Source organism: Oncorhynchus kisutch, linkage group LG5 (assembly GCF_002021735.2).
Source record: "Oncorhynchus kisutch isolate 150728-3 linkage group LG5, Okis_V2, whole genome shotgun sequence".
Classification (NCBI taxonomy): Eukaryota; Metazoa; Chordata; class Actinopteri; order Salmoniformes; family Salmonidae; genus Oncorhynchus; species Oncorhynchus kisutch.
The window spans coordinates 6279181-6295021 of record NC_034178.2 but is presented as its reverse complement, the minus strand read 5'-3'; the positions used below and the strand labels follow the sequence as shown (position 1 = coordinate 6295021).

The 15841-nt window shown below is 35.7% G+C and overlaps 1 protein-coding gene across 1 annotated transcript in view; it reads left to right on the top strand.

Moving 5' to 3' along the window:
• Nucleotides 1-15841, top strand: part of LOC109890395 (ubiquitin carboxyl-terminal hydrolase 40) — a 31354-nt gene that overhangs the window by 11038 nt on the left and 4475 nt on the right. Inside the window, exon 19 of the mRNA XM_031824280.1 lies at nucleotides 14818-14871. Within this exon, the coding sequence (XP_031680140.1) occupies nucleotides 14818-14871 (54 nt within the window). The remainder of the gene's footprint in view (nucleotides 1-14817; nucleotides 14872-15841) is intronic.

Sequence of the window (15841 nt, the reverse complement as noted above, 5' to 3'; positions counted from 1 at the left end):
TAAGGTACTGTTACTGTTACCACTCCTAATATCATCAGCTATAGTTAAGGTACTGTTACCACTCCTAATAGCAGCAGCTATAGTTAAGGTACTGTTACCACTCCTAATATCATCAGCTATAGTTAAGGTACTATTACTGTTACCACTCCTAATATCATCAGCTATAGTTAAGGTACTGTTACCACTCCTAATATCATCAGCTATAGTTACGTTACTGTTACTGTTACCACTCCTAATATCATCAGCTATAGTTAAGGTACTGTTACTGTTACCACTCCTAATATCATCAGCTATAGGTCAGGTACTGTTACTATTACCACTCCTAATATCATCAGCTATAGTTAAGGTACTGTTACTGTTACCACTCCTAATATCATCAGCTATATTTAAGGTACTATTACTGTTACCACTCCTAATATCATCAGCTATAGTTAAGGTACTGTTACTGTTACCACTCCTAATATCATCAGCTATAGTTAAGGTACTGTTACCACTCCTAATATCATCAGCTATAGGTCAGGTACTGTTACTATTACCACTCCTAATATCATCAGCTATAGTTAAGGTACTGTTACTGTTACCACTCCTAATATCATCAGCTATATTTAAGGTACTATTACTGTTACCACTCCTAATATCATCAGCTATAGTTAAGGTACTGTTACTGTTACCACTCCTAATATCATCAGCTATAGTTAAGGTACTATTACTGTTACCACTCCTAATATCATCAGCTATAGTTAAGGTACTATTACTGTTACCACTCCTAATATCATCAGCTATAGTTAAGTTACTGTTACCACTCCTAATATCATCAGCTATAGTTAAGGTACTGTTACTGTTACCACTCCTAATATCATCAGCTATAGTTAAGGTACTGTTACTGTTACCACTCCTAATATCATCAGCTATAGTTAAGGTACTGTTACCACTCCTAATAGCAGCAGCTATAGTTAAGGTACTGTTACCACTCCTAATATCATCAGCTATAGTTAAGGTACTATTACTGTTACCACTCCTAATATCATCAGCTATAGTTAAGGTACTGTTACCACTCCTAATATCATCAGCTATAGTTACGTTACTGTTACTGTTACCACTCCTAATATCATCAGCTATAGTTAAGGTACTGTTACTGTTACCACTCCTAATATCATCAGCTATAGGTCAGGTACTGTTACTATTACCACTCCTAATATCATCAGCTATAGTTAAGGTACTGTTACTGTTACCACTCCTAATATCATCAGCTATATTTAAGGTACTATTACTGTTACCACTCCTAATATCATCAGCTATAGTTAAGGTACTGTTACTGTTACCACTCCTAATATCATCAGCTATAGTTAAGGTACTGTTACCACTCCTAATAGCAGCAGCTATAGTTAAGGTACTGTTACCACTCCTAATATCATCAGCTATAGGTCAGGTACTGTTACTATTACCACTCCTAATATCATCAGCTATAGTTAAGGTACTGTTACTGTTACCACTCCTAATATCATCAGCTATATTTAAGGTACTATTACTGTTACCACTCCTAATATCATCAGCTATAGTTAAGGTACTGTTACTGTTACCACTCCTAATATCATCAGCTATAGTTAAGGTACTATTACTGTTACCACTCCTAATATCATCAGCTATAGTTAAGGTACTATTACTGTTACCACTCCTAATATCATCAGCTATAGTTAAGTTACTGTTACCACTCCTAATATCATCAGCTATAGTTAAGGTACTGTTACTGTTACCACTCCTAATATCATCAGCTATATTTAAGGTACTATTACTGTTACCACTCCTAATATCATCAGCTATAGTTAAGGTACTATTACTGTTACCACTCCTAATATCATCAGCTATAGTTAAGTTACTGTTACCACTCCTAATATCATCAGCTATAGTTAAGGTACTGTTACTGTTACCACTCCTAATATCATCAGCTATAGTTAAGGTACTGTTACTGTTACCACTCCTAATATCATCAGCTATAGTTAAGGTACTGTTACTACTCCTAATATCATCAGCTATAGTTAAGGTACTGTTACCACTCCTAATAGCAGCAGCTATAGTTAAGGTACTGTTACCACTCCTAATAGCAGCAGCTATAGTTAAGGTACTGTTACCACTCATAATATCATCAGCTATAGTTAAGTTACTGTTACTATTACCTCTCCTAATATCATCAGCTATAGTTAAGTTACTGTTACTGTTACCACTCCTAATATCATCAGCTATAGTTAAGGTACTATTACTGTTACCACTCCTAATATCATCAGCTATAGTTAAGGTACTATTACTGTTACCACTCCTAATATCATCAGCTATAGTTAAGGTACTGTTACTGTTACCACTCCTAATATCATCAGCTATAGTTAAGGTACTATTACTGTTACCACTCCTAATATCATCAGCTATAGTTAAGGTACTGTTACTGTTACCACTCCTAATATCATCAGCTATAGTTAAGGTACTATTACTGTTACCACTCCTAATATCATCAGCTATAGTTAAGTTACTGTTACCACTCCTAATATCATCAGCTATAGTTAAGTTACTGTTACCACTCCTAATATCATCAGCTATAGTTAAGTTACTGTTACTGTTACCACTCCTAATATCATCAGCTATAGTTAAGGTACTGTTACCACTCCTAATATCATCAGCTATAGTTAAGTTACTGTTACTGTTACCACTCCTAATATCATCAGCTATTGTTAAGGTACTGTTACCACTCCTAATATCATCAGCTATAGTTAAGGTACTGTTACCACTCCTAATATCATCAGCTATAGTTAAGGTACTGTTACCACTCCTAATATCATCAGCTATAGTTAAGTTACTGTTACCACTCCTAATATCATCAGCTATAGTTAAGGTACTGTTACCACTCCTAATATCATCAGCTATAGTTAAGGTACTGTTACCACTCCTAATATCATCAGCTATAGTTAAGTTACTGTTACCACTCCTAATATCATCAGCTATAGTTAAGGTACTGTTACCACTCCTAATATCATCAGCTATAGTTAAGTTACTGTTACCACTCCTAATATCATCAGCTATAGTTAAGGTACTGTTACCACTCCTAATATCATCAGCTATAGTTAAGTTACTGTTACCACTCCTAATATCATCAGCTATAGTTAAGGTACTGTTACCACTCCTAATATCATCAGCTATAGTTAAGTTACTGTTACTGTTACCACTCCTAATATCATCAGCTATAGTTAAGTTACTGTTACCACTCCTAATATCATCAGCTATAGTTAAGGTACTATTACTGTTACCACTCCTAATATCATCAGCTATAGTTAAGGTACTGTTACCACTCCTAATAGCAGCAGCTATAGTTAAGGTACTGTTACCACTCCTAATAGCAGCAGCTATAGTTAAGGTACTGTTACCACTCATAATATCATCAGCTATAGTTAAGTTACTGTTACTATTACCTCTCCTAATATCATCAGCTATAGTTAAGTTACTGTTACTGTTACCACTCCTAATATCATCAGCTATAGTTAAGGTACTGTTACCACTCCTAATATCATCAGCTATAGGTCAGGTACTGTTACTATTACCACTCCTAATATCATCAGCTATAGTTAAGGTACTGTTACTGTTACCACTCCTAATATCATCAGCTATATTTAAGGTACTATTACTGTTACCACTCCTAATATCATCAGCTATAGTTAAGGTACTGTTACTGTTACCACTCCTAATATCATCAGCTATAGTTAAGGTACTATTACTGTTACCACTCCTAATATCATCAGCTATAGTTAAGGTACTGTTACCACTCCTAATATCATCAGCTATAGTTAAGTTACTGTTACTGTTACCACTCCTAATATCATCAGCTATAGTTAAGGTACTGTTACCACTCCTAATATCATCAGCTATAGTTAAGTTACTGTTACCACTCCTAATATCATCAGCTATTGTTAAGGTACTGTTACCACTCCTAATATCATCAGCTATAGTTAAGGTACTGTTACCACTCCTAATATCATCAGCTATAGTTAAGGTACTGTTACCACTCCTAATATCATCAGCTATAGTTAAGTTACTGTTACCACTCCTAATATCATCAGCTATAGGTAAGGTACTGTTACCACTCCTAATATCATCAGCTATAGTTAAGGTACTGTTACCACTCCTAATATCATCAGCTATAGTTAAGTTACTGTTACCACTCCTAATATCATCAGCTATAGTTAAGGTACTGTTACCACTCCTAATATCATCAGCTATAGTTAAGGTGCTGTTACCACTCCTAATAGCAGCAGCTATAGTTAAGGTACTGTTACCACTCCTAATATCATCAGCTATAGGTCAGGTACTGTTACTATTACCACTCCTAATATCATCAGCTATAGTTAAGGTACTGTTACTGTTACCACTCCTAATATCATCAGCTATAGTTAAGGTACTGTTACTGTTACCACTCCTAATATCATCAGCTATATTTAAGGTACTATTACTGTTACCACTCCTAATATCATCAGCTATAGTTAAGGTACTGTTACTGTTACCACTCCTAATATCATCAGCTATAGTTAAGGTACTATTACTGTTACCACTCCTAATATCATCAGCTATAGTTAAGGTACTATTACTGTTACCACTCCTAATATCATCAGCTATAGTTAAGGTACTGTTACCACTCCTAATATCATCAGCTATAGTTAAGTTACTGTTACCACTCCTAATATCATCAGCTATAGTTAAGTTACTGTTACCACTCCTAATATCATCAGCTATAGTTAAGTTAATGTTACTGTTACCACTCCTAATATCATCAGCTATAGTTAAGTTACTGTTACTGTTACCACTCCTAATATCATCAGCTATAGTTAAGGTACTGTTACCACTCCTAATATCATCAGCTATAGTTAAGGTACTGTTACCACTCCTAATAGCAGCAGCTATAGTTAAGGTACTGTTACCACTCCTAATATCATCAGCTATAGGTCAGGTACTGTTACTGTTACCACTCCTAATATCATCAGCTATAGTTAAGGTACTGTTACCACTCCTAATAGCAGCAGCTATAGTTAAGGTACTGTTACCACTCCTAATATCATCAGCTATAGGTCAGGTACTGTTACTATTACCACTCGTAATATCATCAGCTATAGTTAAGGTACTGTTACTGTTACCACTCCTAATATCATCAGCTATAGTTACGTTACTGTTACTGTTACCACTCCTAATATCATCAGCTATAGTTAAGTTACTGTTACTGTTACCACTCCTAATATCATCAGCTATAGTTAAGGTACTATTACTGTTACCACTCCTAATATCATCAGCTATAGTTAAGGTACTGTTACTGTTACCACTCCTAATATCATCAGCTATAGTTAAGTTACTGTTACTGTTACCACTCCTAATATCATCAGCTATAGTTAAGGTGCTGTTACCACTCCTAATAGCAGCATCTATAGTTAAGGTACTGTTACCACTCCTAATATCATCAGTTATAGGTCAGGTACTGTTACTATTACCACTCCTAATATCATCAGCTATAGTTAAGGTACTGTTACTGTTACCACTCCTAATATCATCAGCTATAGTTAAGGTACTGTTACTGTTAGCACTCCTAATATCATCAGCTATATTTAAGGTACTATTACTGTTACCACTCCTAATATCATCAGCTATAGTTAAGGTACTGTTACTGTTACCACTCCTAATATCATCAGCTATAGTTAAGGTACTATTACTGTTACCACTCCTAATATCATCAGCTATAGTTAAGGTACTATTACTGTTACCACTCCTAATATCATCAGCTATAGTTAAGGTACTGTTACCACTCCTAATATCATCAGCTATAGTTACGTTACTGTTACTGTTACCACTCCTAATATCATCAGCTATAGTTAAGGTACTGTTACTGTTACCACTCCTAATATCATCAGCTATAGTTAAGGTACTGTTACCACTCCTAATATCATCAGCTATTGTTAAGGTACTGTTACCACTCCTAATATCATCAGCTATAGTTAAGGTACTGTTACCACTCCTAATATCATCAGCTATAGTTAAGGTACTGTTACCACTCCTAATATCATCAGCTATAGTTAAGTTACTGTTACTGTTACCACTCCTAATATCATCAGCTATAGTTAAGGTACTGTTACCACTCCTAATATCATCAGCTATTGTTAAGGTACTGTTACCACTCCTAATATCATCAGCTATAGTTAAGTTACTGTTACTGTTACCACTCCTAATATCATCAGCTATAGTTAAGGTACTGTTACCACTCCTAATATCATCAGCTATTGTTAAGGTACTGTTACCACTCCTAATATCATCAGCTATAGTTAAGTTACTGTTACTGTTACCACTCCTAATATCATCAGCTATAGTTAAGGTACTGTTACCACTCCTAATAGCAGCAGCTATAGGTCAGGTACTGTTACTGTTACCACTCCTAATATCATCAGCTATAGTTAAGGTACTGTTACTGTTACCACTCCTAATATCATCAGCTATAGTTAAGGTACTGTTACTGTTACCACTCCTAATATCATCAGCTATAGTTAAGGTACTGTTACCACTCCTAATAGGTGCAGCTATAGTTAAGGTACTGTTACCACTCCTAATATCATCAGCTATAGGTCAGGTACTGTTACTATTACCACTCCTAATATCATCAGCTATAGTTAAGGTACTGTTACTGTTACCACTCCTAATATCATCAGCTATAGTTAAGGTACTGTTACTGTTACCACTCCTAAAATCATCAGCTATATTTAAGGTACTATTACTGTTACCACTCCTAATATCATCAGCAATAGTTAAGGTACTGTAATATCATCAGCTATAGTTAAGGTACTATTACTGTTACCACTCCTAATATCATCAGCTATAGTTAAGTTACTGTTACTGTTACCACTCCTAATATCATCAGCTATAGTTAAGGTACTGTTACTGTTACCACTCCTAATATCATCAGCTATAGTTAAGGTACTATTACTGTTACCACTCCTAATATCATCAGCTATAGTTAAGGTACTGTTACCACTCCTAATATCATCAGCTATAGTTAAGTTACTGTTACTGTTACCACTCCTAATATCATCAGCTATAGTTAAGTTACTGTTATTGTTACCACTCCTAATATCAGCAGCTATAGTTAAGTTACTGTTACTGTTACCACTCCTAATATCAGCAGCTATAGTTAAGTTACTGTTACCACTCCTAATATCAGCAGCTATAGTTAAGGTACTGTTACTGTTACCACTCCTAATATCATCACCTATAGTTAAGGTACTGTTACCACTCCTAATATCAGCAGCTATAGTTAAGGTACTGTTACTGTTACCACTCCTAATATCATCACCTATAGTTAAGGTACTGTTACCACTCCTAATATCAGCAGCTATAGTTAAGTTACTGTTACTGTTACCACTCCTAATATCATCAGCTATAGTTAAGTTACTGTTACTGTTACCACTCCTAATATCAGCAGCTATAGTTAAGGTACTATTACTGTTACCACTCCTAATATCATCAGCTATAGGTAAGGTACTGTTACCACTCCTAATATCATCAGCTATAGTTAAGGTACTGTTACCACTCCTAATATCATCAGCTATAGTTAAGTTACTGTTACCACTCCTAATATCATCAGCTATAGTTAAGGTACTGTTACCACTCCTAATATCATCAGCTATAGTTAAGGTACTGTTACCACTCCTAATATCATCAGCTATAGTTAAGGTGCTGTTACCACTCCTAATAGCAGCAGCTATAGTTAAGGTACTGTTACCACTCCTAATATCATCAGCTATAGGTCAGGTACTGTTACTATTACCACTCCTAATATCATCAGCTATAGTTAAGGTACTGTTACTGTTACCACTCCTAATATCATCAGCTATAGTTAAGGTACTGTTACTGTTACCACTCCTAATATCATCAGCTATATTTAAGGTACTATTACTGTTACCACTCCTAATATCATCAGCTATAGTTAAGGTACTATTACTGTTACCACTCCTAATATCATCAGCTATAGTTAAGGTACTATTACTGTTACCACTCCTAATATCATCAGCTATAGTTAAGGTACTGTTACCACTCCTAATATCATCAGCTATAGTTAAGTTACTGTTACTGTTACCACTCCTAATATCATCAGCTATAGTTAAGGTACTGTTACTGTTACCACTCCTAATATCATCAGCTATAGTTAAGGTACTGTTACCACTCCTAATATCATCAGCTATAGTTAAGGTACTGTTACCACTCTTAATATCATCAGCTATAGTTAAGTTACTGTTACCACTCCTAATATCATCAGCTATAGTTAAGTTAATGTTACTGTTACCACTCCTAATATCATCAGCTATAGTTAAGTTACTGTTACTGTTACCACTCCTAATATCATCAGCTATAGTTAAGTTACTGTTACCACTCCTAATATCATCAGCTATAGTTAAGGTACTGTTACCACTCCTAATAGCAGCAGCTATAGTTAAGGTACTGTTACCACTCCTAATATCATCAGCTATAGGTCAGGTACTGTTACTGTTACCACTCCTAATATCATCAGCTATAGTTAAGGTACTGTTACCACTCCTAATAGCAGCAGCTATAGTTAAGGTACTGTTACCACTCCTAATATCATCAGCTATAGGTCAGGTACTGTTACTATTACCACTCGTAATATCATCAGCTATAGTTAAGGTACTGTTACTGTTACCACTCCTAATATCATCAGCTATAGTTACGTTACTGTTACTGTTACCACTCCTAATATCATCAGCTATAGTTAAGTTACTGTTACTGTTACCACTCCTAATATCATCAGCTATAGTTAAGGTACTATTACTGTTACCACTCCTAATATCATCAGCTATAGTTAAGGTACTGTTACTATTACCACTCCTAATATCATCAGCTATAGTTAAGTTACTGTTACTGTTTCCACTCCTAATATCATCAGCTATAGTTAAGGTGCTGTTACCACTCCTAATAGCAGCATCTATAGTTAAGGTACTGTTACCACTCCTAATATCATCAGTTATAGGTCAGGTACTGTTACTATTACCACTCCTAATATCATCAGCTATAGTTAAGGTACTGTTACTGTTACCACTCCTAATATCATCAGCTATAGTTAAGGTACTGTTACTGTTAGCACTCCTAATATCATCAGCTATATTTAAGGTACTATTACTGTTACCACTCCTAATATCATCAGCTATAGTTAAGGTACTGTTACTGTTACCACTCCTAATATCATCAGCTATAGTTAAGGTACTATTACTGTTACCACTCCTAATATCATCAGCTATAGTTAAGGTACTATTACTGTTACCACTCCTAATATCATCAGCTATAGTTAAGGTACTGTTACCACTCCTAATATCATCAGCTATAGTTACGTTACTGTTACTGTTACCACTCCTAATATCATCAGCTATAGTTAAGTTACTGTTACTGTTACCACTCCTAATATCATCAGCTATAGTTAAGGTACTGTTACTGTTACCACTCCTAATATCATCAGCTATAGTTAAGGTACTGTTACCACTCCTAATATCATCAGCTATTGTTAAGGTACTGTTACCACTCCTAATATCATCAGCTATAGTTAAGGTACTGTTACCACTCCTAATATCATCAGCTATAGTTAAGGTACTGTTACCACTCCTAATATCATCAGCTATAGTTAAGTTACTGTTACTGTTACCACTCCTAATATCATCAGCTATAGTTAAGGTACTGTTACCACTCCTAATATCATCAGCTATTGTTAAGGTACTGTTACCACTCCTAATATCATCAGCTATAGTTAAGTTACTGTTACTGTTACCACTCCTAATATCATCAGCTATAGTTAAGGTACTGTTACCACTCCTAATAGCAGCAGCTATAGTTAAGGTACTGTTACCACTCCTAATATCATCAGCTATAGGTCAGGTACTGTTACTGTTACCACTCCTAATATCATCAGCTATAGTTAAGGTACTGTTACTGTTACCACTCCTAATATCATCAGCTATAGTTAAGGTACTGTTACTGTTACCACTCCTAATATCATCAGCTATAGTTAAGGTACTGTTACCACTCCTAATAGCAGCAGCTATAGTTAAGGTACTGTTACCACTCCTAATATCATCAGCTATAGGTCAGGTACTGTTACTATTACCACTCCTAATATCATCAGCTATAGTTAAGGTACTGTTACTGTTACCACTCCTAATATCATCAGCTATAGTTAAGGTACTGTTACTGTTACCACTCCTAAAATCATCAGCTATATTTAAGGTACTATTACTGTTACCACTCCTAATATCATCAGCAATAGTTAAGGTACTGTAATATCATCAGCTATAGTTAAGGTACTATTACTGTTACCACTCCTAATATCATCAGCTATAGTTACGTTACTGTTACTGTTACTGTTACCACTCCTAATATCATCAGCTATAGTTAAGTTACTGTTACTGTTACCACTCCTAATATCATCAGCTATAGTTAAGTTACTGTTACTGTTACCACTCCTAATATCAGCAGCTATAGTTAAGTTACTGTTACTGTTACCACTCCTAATATCAGCAGCTATAGTTAAGTTACTGTTACCACTCCTAATATCAGCAGCTATAGTTAAGGTACTGTAATATCATCAGCTATAGTTAAGGTACTGTTACTGTTACCACTCCTAATATCATCAGCTATAGTTAAGGTACTATTACTGTTACCACTCCTAATATCATCAGCTATAGTTAAGGTACTGTTACCACTCCTAATATCATCAGCTATAGTTAAGTTACTGTTACTGTTACCACTCCTAATATCATCAGCTATAGTTAAGTTACTGTTACTGTTACCACTCCTAATATCAGCAGCTATAGTTAAGGTACTGTTACTGTTACCACTCCTAATATCATCACCTATAGTTAAGGTACTGTTACCACTCCTAATATCAGCAGCTATAGTTAAGGTACTGTTACTGTTACCACTCCTAATATCATCACCTATAGTTAAGGTACTGTTACCACTCCTAATATCAGCAGCTATAGTTAAGTTACTGTTACTGTTACCACTCCTAATATCATCAGCTATAGTTAAGTTACTGTTACCACTCCTAATATCAGCAGCTATAGTTAAGGTACTGTTACCACTCCTAATATCATCAGCTATAGTTAAGGTACTATTACTGTTACCACTCCTAATATCATCAGCTATAGGTAAGGTACTGTTACCACTCCTAATATCATCAGCTATAGTTAAGGTACTGTTACCACTCCTACTATCATCAGCTATAGTTAAGGTACTGTTACCACTCCTAATATCATCAGCTATAGTTAAGGTACTGTTACCACTCCTAATATCATCAGCTATAGTTAAGGTACTGTTACCACTCCTAATATCATCAGCTATAGTTAAGGTGCTGTTACCACTCCTAATAGCAGCAGCTATAGTTAAGGTACTGTTACCACTCCTAATATCATCAGCTATAGGTCAGGTACTGTTACTATTACCACTCCTAATATCATCAGCTATAGTTAAGGTACTGTTACTGTTACCACTCCTAATATCATCAGCTATATTTAAGGTACTATTACTGTTACCACTCCTAATATCATCAGCTATAGTTAAGGTACTGTTACTGTTACCACTCCTAATATCATCAGCTATAGTTAAGGTACTATTACTGTTACCACTCCTAATATCATCAGCTATAGTTAAGGTACTATTACTGTTACCACTCCTAATATCATCAGCTATAGTTAAGGTACTGTTACCACTCCTAATATCATCAGCTATAGTTAAGTTACTGTTACTGTTACCACTCCTAATATCATCAGCTATAGTTAAGGTACTGTTACCACTCCTAATATCATCAGCTATAGTTAAGTTACTGTTACTGTTACCACTCCTAATATCATCAGCTATAGTTAAGGTACTGTTACCACTCCTAATATCATCAGCTATAGTTAAGGTACTGTTACCACTCTTAATATCATCAGCTATAGTTAAGTTACTGTTACCACTCCTAATATCATCAGCTATAGTTAAGTTCATGTTACTGTTACCACTCCTAATATCATCAGCTATAGTTAAGTTACTGTTACTGTTACCACTCCTAATATCATCAGCTATAGTTAAGTTACTGTTACCACTCCTAATATCATCAGCTATAGTTAAGGTACTGTTACCACTCCTAATAGCAGCAGCTATAGTTAAGGTACTGTTACCACTCCTAATATCATCAGCTATAGGTCAGGTACTGTTACTGTTACCACTCCTAATATCATCAGCTATAGTTAAGGTACTGTTACCACTCCTAATAGCAGCAGCTATAGTTAAGGTACTGTTACCACTCCTAATATCATCAGCTATAGGTCAGGTACTGTTACTATTACCACTCGTAATATCATCAGCTATAGTTAAGGTACTGTTACTGTTACCACTCCTAATATCATCAGCTATAGTTACGTTACTGTTACTGTTACCACTCCTAATATCATCAGCTATAGTTAAGTTACTGTTACTGTTACCACTCCTAATATCATCAGCTATAGTTAAGGTACTATTACTGTTACCACTCCTAATATCATCAGCTATAGTTAAGGTACTGTTACTATTACCACTCCTAATATCATCAGCTATAGTTAAGTTACTGTTACTGTTTCCACTCCTAATATCATCAGCTATAGTTAAGGTGCTGTTACCACTCCTAATAGCAGCATCTATAGTTAAGGTACTGTTACCACTCCTAATATCATCAGTTATAGGTCAGGTACTGTTACTATTACCACTCCTAATATCATCAGCTATAGTTAAGGTACTGTTACTGTTACCACTCCTAATATCATCAGCTATAGTTAAGGTACTGTTACTGTTAGCACTCCTAATATCATCAGCTATATTTAAGGTACTATTACTGTTACCACTCCTAATATCATCAGCTATAGTTAAGGTACTGTTACTGTTACCACTCCTAATATCATCAGCTATAGTTAAGGTACTATTACTGTTACCACTCCTAATATCATCAGCTATAGTTAAGGTACTATTACTGTTACCACTCCTAATATCATCAGCTATAGTTAAGGTACTGTTACCACTCCTAATATCATCAGCTATAGTTACGTTACTGTTACTGTTACCACTCCTAATATCATCAGCTATAGTTAAGTTACTGTTACTGTTACCACTCCTAATATCATCAGCTATAGTTAAGGTACTGTTACTGTTACCACTCCTAATATCATCAGCTATAGTTAAGGTACTGTTACCACTCCTAATATCATCAGCTATTGTTAAGGTACTGTTACCACTCCTAATATCATCAGCTATAGTTAAGGTACTGTTACCACTCCTAATATCATCAGCTATAGTTAAGGTACTGTTACCACTCCTAATATCATCAGCTATAGTTAAGTTACTGTTACTGTTACCACTCCTAATATCATCAGCTATAGTTAAGGTACTGTTACCACTCCTAATATCATCAGCTATTGTTAAGGTACTGTTACCACTCCTAATATCATCAGCTATAGTTAAGTTACTGTTACTGTTACCACTCCTAATATCATCAGCTATAGTTAAGGTACTGTTACCACTCCTAATATCATCAGCTATTGTTAAGGTACTGTTACCACTCCTAATATCATCAGCTATAGTTAAGTTACTGTTACTGTTACCACTCCTAATATCATCAGCTATAGTTAAGGTACTGTTACCACTCCTAATAGCAGCAGCTATAGTTAAGGTACTGTTACCACTCCTAATATCATCAGCTATAGGTCAGGTACTGTTACTGTTACCACTCCTAATATCATCAGCTATAGTTAAGGTACTGTTACTGTTACCACTCCTAATATCATCAGCTATAGTTAAGGTACTGTTACTGTTACCACTCCTAATATCATCAGCTATAGTTAAGGTACTGTTACCACTCCTAATAGCAGCAGCTATAGTTAAGGTACTGTTACCACTCCTAATATCATCAGCTATAGGTCAGGTACTGTTACTATTACCACTCCTAATATCATCAGCTATAGTTAAGGTACTGTTACTGTTACCACTCCTAATATCATCAGCTATAGTTAAGGTACTGTTACTGTTACCACTCCTAAAATCATCAGCTATATTTAAGGTACTATTACTGTTACCACTCCTAATATCATCAGCAATAGTTAAGGTACTGTAATATCATCAGCTATAGTTAAGGTACTATTACTGTTACCACTCCTAATATCATCAGCTATAGTTACGTTACTGTTACTGTTACCACTCCTAATATCAGCAGCTATAGTTAAGTTACTGTTACTGTTACCACTCCTAATATCAGCAGCTATAGTTAAGTTACTGTTACCACTCCTAATATCAGCAGCTATAGTTAAGGTACTGTTACTGTTACCACTCCTAATATCATCACCTATAGTTAAGGTACTGTTACCACTCCTAATATCAGCAGCTATAGTTAAGGTACTGTTACTGTTACCACTCCTAATATCATCACCTATAGTTAAGGTACTGTTACCACTCCTAATATCAGCAGCTATAGTTAAGTTACTGTTACCACTCCTAATATCATCAGCTATAGTTAAGTTACTGTTACTGTTACCACTCCTAATGTCAGCAGCTATAGTTAAGGTACTGTTACCACTCCTAATATCATCAGCTATAGTTAAGGTACTATTACTGTTACCACTCCTAATATCATCAGCTATAGTTAAGGTACTGTTACTGTTACCACTCCTAATACAGCCAGTATTATTATGGTAGATATATGTTTGTTGTCTCTTCACTGGTGTGTGTATCTCTGTCCAGGTGTGGCATGCTGTCTGAGGCAGGTGGACCGTACAGGGAAACTCCTGCCCCCAGGTACTGTAACACCCAATTATGCTCACACATAAACATATCTAACTCTTACTTCGTCCTAATTGTATGTATGTATTGATGCAGGGCTCGACATACAGGGCTGCCTGCTGGCCCGGGTAGGTTTTGGAAGCCCTCCAGGCCAGTCAAACCTCCACGTCAATGCCCCCCCCAAAATAATATTGTAATAATTATATTTTCAATCTAGGTTATATGTATAATTGTTGAAAAAAACGACAAAATTCCCAAAGCTGTTAGTTCTTTATGTAGATTATCACACGCTCACTGACTAGTTCATCTGTCGGGCAGCAAGAGTGAGCAGCTCGCCACTGGTTGTTGTGTGGAGCTGCACACAGAAGAAGGACAGTAGTAGGGTTGTTGGTAGGGTATGAAGGAAATATGTTTCAACTTAGCATTTACTGGTAGATATTATAAGGCAACAATGGGTATGAAACACAGGTATTTAAGATGTTTGGCTTGGTTAAATCTTTGCAATGCACAGTTTTGTCATCATGCTCTGTTTGAATGAAAGTTTCTCAAGGCTTTCCATAACCTTCCCAGGTAAATGTTGACTACACAGGAGGCCTACCTGGCACAATTATTTCAGGAAGATTTGTATGAATAGGGTGGGCATTTGTTTTGCAAACTCTGCCATCACATGTATATTGTAGGCTCCATGGTACAGTAGCTCTACACCGCTAGACAAACACAATGGTCTCTTGCAAGGTGAGCAATTTAATTTTTAAAAAAACTTTTGGGATTTTCCCCAGATCTTAAAAGTGGTCTACCGATGTGGTTTAAGCATTGTTGTGGATTTAAAATATTCAATTTTTGTTGTTTTTCTATAAATAAATAAGAGTGATTTTGATAGTGAAAACCTGAGAACTCGGAAACTGGGGAAAATGTAGCTAAAGATAAAACAGATTTTATTGGCCCTACAACTGTAGCCTGCTGACTGTTCAAAATCGCAGCAATA